Source organism: Mandrillus leucophaeus, unplaced genomic scaffold (genome assembly GCF_000951045.1).
Source record: "Mandrillus leucophaeus isolate KB7577 unplaced genomic scaffold, Mleu.le_1.0 Scaffold180, whole genome shotgun sequence".
Taxonomy (NCBI): Eukaryota; Metazoa; Chordata; class Mammalia; order Primates; family Cercopithecidae; genus Mandrillus; species Mandrillus leucophaeus.
In genome coordinates this window covers 1,449,994-1,455,091 of record NW_012101810.1, presented here as the reverse complement: position 1 = coordinate 1,455,091, position 5,098 = coordinate 1,449,994, and the positions used below count along the sequence as shown (strand labels likewise).

General features: G+C 61.2%; 1 protein-coding gene across 1 annotated transcript in view; it reads right to left on the bottom strand.

Annotated features, from left to right (window-relative positions):
- ADAP1 (ArfGAP with dual PH domains 1) overlaps positions 1-5,098 on the bottom strand; it is a 53,903-nt gene that overhangs the window by 40,352 nt on the left and 8,453 nt on the right. Inside the window, exon 3 of the mRNA XM_011977581.1 lies at positions 1,274-1,404. Within this exon, the coding sequence (XP_011832971.1) occupies positions 1,274-1,404 (131 nt within the window). The remainder of the gene's footprint in view (positions 1-1,273; positions 1,405-5,098) is intronic.

The following is a 5,098-nucleotide window of genomic DNA, read 5'->3' as shown; positions in this document are numbered from 1 at the left end:
GGGTCAGTGGTGCTGGAGAGCCAAGGGCTGGGGTCAGTGGTGGTGCACAGCCAGGGGGCTGGGGTCAGTGGTGACGCACAGCCAGGGGCTGGGGCCAGTGGTGCTGGAGAGCCAGGGGCCGGGGCCAGTGGTGTCGGGGAGCTGGGAGCTGGGGTCAGTGGTGGTGCACAGCCGGGTGCTGGGGTCAGTGGTGCTGGAGAGCCAGGGGCTGGGGTCAGTGGTCCTGGAGAGGGGGTGCCAGAGTCAGTGGTGTTGGAGAGTAGGGGCCCACGGTCAGTGGTGCTGGAGAGCAGGGAGACACGCATAGGAGGCCACCAGCCTCTATGACCCTCCCCATCCCCACAGCAGCCCCCAGACCACCGCTCTCACCTCCATGCGGCCCCTAGGTCCCGCTCACCAGCAGCCAGGCAGATCAGTGGCTCCAAGACCCCAAGTCCCACAAGTGGGGCTAGGGTGACCCTCCCACTGGGGTCTTCAGGGCCCCACATTCCATCTGAGCTGCAGCCCCCAGCCGGGGTCTTGTTCCTTCTCCACCTGCCTTGGGGTCTTCCTATGGGGGCCCTTCCTGCTGCCTCCAGCATGCCTGACCTCCCCCTGCATGCCAGGGCTTCCTGGTTGGCTCACACCCGTCTCCCTCCCCAGAGAGGCGTCTCTAGGGCCCCACCAAGCATCTGTGGCCGGATTCCCTGCCTGGCCCTGCTAAGTGCTCCGTGAAGCTGCTTCAGGTGCACAGGTAAGAGGTGGGCAGTAGCTGTGTCACCTCAGAGGCTGCCCAGGGGACAGGTAATGGAGCTGTACACGGACGGCAGCGGGTCAGGGTGCACAGGGACTGCAGGGTAAATGCGACCCTGACTCTGGGTCCTGTGGCGCGGCCTGGAACGCTGCATTCTGTTTCCTTAGAGACAGGGTCTCTGTTACCCTGAACGGAATGCTCCAGGAGTGGGGATTTGAGGGGAGCGCTCCCGAGCTCCCAGGGCACGGGAATCGGGACTCGCCTTCACTCCCTGGCCCACCACACACACCTGGAGCTGTTCACAGAAAGGCTGGACCCAGCAGGGGGTGGGTGAAGCAGCCACACAGGACAGGCTGCTGGAGAGGGGGCGGGGTCCTGCGCCGCCCTGGCCTCCGCAGCCTGGGTCCAGCCAGCCAGGCCCCTCAGAGCAGCCCAAGGCCCCAGGGGGGCACAGCCAGGCCGTGCGGCGTCTCTGGCTCCAGAGACCTGGGCTGGAGCCACCCGGGGACTGCGCGGGTCCCCCCGCCCCCACCGCCGTACCTCCACTTGGGCCTCGTCCCAGGCGTCCAGGCGGACGGACTTCACCTTGCTGACCTGGGGGATGTTCCGGTGGATTCCCGAGCAGCTGAGGCAGATGAAGACTCCCAGAGTGTAGGAGGCCCAGTCGGGATCTGCAAGGGAGAGTCGGACGTTCACAGAGGCTCAGCCCAGGGACCCCGGAGGGAGGGTGGTCAGAGCCTCCGGTCAGGGTCAGGAGCCCCCGGCCATGCAGTGGAGGCTTCAGAGGAGACCCCCGGGGAGACCTGGCCCCGTGCGCCCCCAGGCACCTAACCCCAGTTCCCCTTGCCCTCTGCCGGGTGCAGACGGAGCTCTCCCCGGACACCCCCAGCATCTGAGCAAGCGGGTCTGCACAGGCTCCCTGCTGGGTGCCGGGAACCTCCAGCAGAGGCTGGCCCACAGGAGCCCATGCCCAGGGCTGGAGGGCACCCAGCACTCCTGAGGACTGGGTCCACGTGCTTCCCTGGTGTCCGCTGCCCTGGGAGACGTCTGTGGGCCCGAATCCTCCTGGGTGAGGGGGCCAAGATTGGAAACTTCAGACAGGATCTGAGTGCGGGGGTGCCTCCGAAGGACGGACCGTAGCCGCGGATGACAATGCACCGTACGTGGGGTGACAGCGCGCGGCCGGCACTAACTTTGTGATAACGGCCTTTGGCTCCACCCTGCATGCGGCCTGTCCAGCGATTCCACGTCTCCATGTCTGGTTTGCCTTAAACGGTCCAACAAAGCTGGGCATGGTGACTCACGCCTGTAATCCCAGCGCTATGGGAGGCTGAGGCAGCAGAATCTTTTTCTTTTTCTTTTTCTTTTTTTTTTTCTTTTTTTTGAGACAGAGTCTGTTGCCCAGGCTGGAGTGCAGTGGCGTGATCTCGGCTCGCTGCAACCTCTGCCTCCCAGGTTCAAGCGATTCTCCTGCCTCAGCCTCCCGATCAGCAAGGCACGCCCCACCACGCCCGCCTAACTTTTGTATTTTTAGTGGAGATGGGGTTTCATCATGTTGGCCAGGCTGGCCTTGAAATCTTGACCTCAAGTAATCCACCCACTCGGCCTCCTAAAGTGATGGGATGGCAGGCGTGAGCCACTGTGCGGGGTGTGAGTGCCACAGCTCAGTCTTTCCGCTGCTGCACGCGAGAAACGTCTCATTCTGAAACGGCAAAGTGAGTCGTGGGGAACGTCCGGCCCCACCCTGGGGCGATGGCTAAGAGGGCTGCTGTGTGACTCTCGTGTTTTCTTCTGGCTCCGAACGACCCTTCATATTTCAAGGGAGTGGAATGGCTGAAAGGCGTCCCAGACAGAACAGTCTCTGGGGGAGATGAGTCATCTCTGAAATGCTTTTATTTTTAAGTGGAGGCTCTCCTGGGTGAGGCTGGTGGAAATCGAGGCACTCCCGACAAGAAGGTGCGGCTGTGGACCAGAGCCTGTTTGAGGAATCATGAGTGGAGAGGACCTCGCCCTTCAGGCCTGGCTGAGGATAGCCCCCCTCCCCGCGCTGATCAGGGCCCACCCTTGGCTGGTGGGGGACTCCCATGCCGGGCAGTGGAGGCCCAGTGGGGCTGGGCCTGGCCTCCGAGTCACTGCCAGGAGGAGAGGCACCCAAGCGAGTCCCAACTGGGGATGGTGTGCATGAGAACCAGCAGGCCGGGCCTCTGGGATCTGGGGGTCACGCCCAGCCTCTGGGATCTGGGGGTCACTCCCGGCCTCTGGGATCTGGGGGTCATGCCGGGCCTCTGGGATCTGGGGGTCACGCCCAGCCTCTGGGATTTGGGGATCACGCCTGGCCTCTGGGATTTGGGGGTCACGCTGGGTCTCTGGGATTTGGGGGTCACGCCTGGCTCTGGGATCTGGGGGTCATGCCGGGCGTCGGGGATTTGGGAGTCACACCTGGCCTCTGGGGCTTGGGGGTCACGCCCAGCCTCTGGGATTTGGGGGTCACACCGGGCCTCTGGGGCTTGGGAGTCATGCCCAGCCTCTGGGATCTGGGGGTCACACTGGGCCTCTGGGATTTGGGGGTCACGCCCGGCCTCTGGGGCTTGGGGGTCACGCTGGGCCTCTGGGATTGGGGGTCACACCGGGCCTCTAGGATTTGGGGGTTGTCTGTCACAGCTGTTAGGCTCCCTGATTAATGAAGTCTGTCTCCCCATTAACAGCTTCTTGAGGACCCCAGACCCAGCACCCCCAGATCTGGCACAGAGCTCAGTCCAGAGCAGGTCTCCACGGGAGTTGTGAATGAAGGAGCCACCAACACCCCGACTTCAGCAGAGCCCCTGTCTTCAGGAGAGACCAAAGGCTTTCTCCTCACCCCTCGGTCAGTCGGCAAACATTTGCCAAGTGACCCTCTCGCGGGAACCAGGAGTTTTGCCTGTGCTCAGTAGGGCGGCTTTTGGGAGAAAGAATTCCGCTACAGGATCAGTAGTTGTTTGGTTTTGTGGGTTTTTTTTTTTTTTTTTTTTTGAGACAGGATCTTGCCCTGTCGCCCAAGGTGGAGTGCAGTGGTACAATCACAGCTCACTGCAGCCTCCAACTCCTGGGCTCAAGCGATCCTCCTGCCTCAGCCTCCCAAGTAGCTGGAACTGCAGGCATGCACCAGCATACCCAGCTAATTTTTACAATTTTTGGTAGCGATTTTAAAATTTTGGTTGCCCAGGCTGGGCTTGAACTCCTGGGCTCAAGCGATCCTCCTGTCTTGGCCTCCCAAAGTGCTGGGATTACAGATGTGTGATGCCCTGTCTGGCCGGCAAAGTATTTAGTTACAGACTCCCCTGGAGAACAGATGGGGAAGAACCACACTGAACTCCCAGGAGAGAGAGACCTGACTCCTCCCCCCGGGCTCCGTCTTCTCCCGAAGCCTTCATGAAAGATGCCGCAAATGCTTGGTGCATGGCTGTGCATGGGGCACCCAGCAGGCATGCCAGTCTCCGGGCCTCGGCCTTCTCATCTGTGGGATGGGACGGCACGAGCCACTTACAGGCGTAGTGGTCAACGTGAGCCCAGGTGGGAACACTGCTGCTCGGGGTGCAGTGGGGGCCCCCCTTCTCACAGCATGGCAATGCTGTTGGGTTCTGCTCTGACAGTGTGGACCACGGACCCAGGCTTCCTGTCTCATGGCCTTTATCTGCCCGTCTGGAAGTCCTGAGGGAGGCTGAGCAACAGCCACCAACAGCTAACCGCCCAGCCCAGGGTCCAGAATGCCTGTGTCCACCTCCATCCTCACTCGGGCGCTCCGGGGCAGGCTGTCCCTCTCCTAACCTGGAAGGAGGCCTGTTCACGGAACCCGCGGCGGGAGCTGGGCCTGGAAGGAGGCCTGTTCGCGGAACCCGTAGCGGGAGCTGGACTCTATGGGCATGGACCAGCTGCCTGTTGTTGTAAAGAAGGTGTTACTGGAACTCAGCCATGCCCGTTTATGAATTGTCTACAGCTGCTTTTGTGAGCAGTCGTTGACTAGCTGAGATGGAGACTCTACGGCCCTAAAATATTTACTGTCTTTTTTGTTGTTGTTTTTTGAGACAGTTTCGCTCTTGTTTCCCAGGCTGGAGTGCAATGGGGTGATCTTGGCTCACTGCAACCTCCGCCTCACAGGTTCAAGTGATTCTCCTGCTTCAGCCTCCTGAGTAGCTGGGATTGCAGGCATGCGCCACCACACCCGGCTAATTTTGTATTTTTAGTAGAGATGCGGTTTCACCATGTTGGCCAGGTTGGTCTCAAACTCCTGACCTCAGGTGATCCGCCTGCCTCGGCCTCCCAAAGTGCTGGGATTACAGGTGTGAGCCACCACGCCCGGCCTGCTACCTGTCTTTTTAAGAAAAAGTT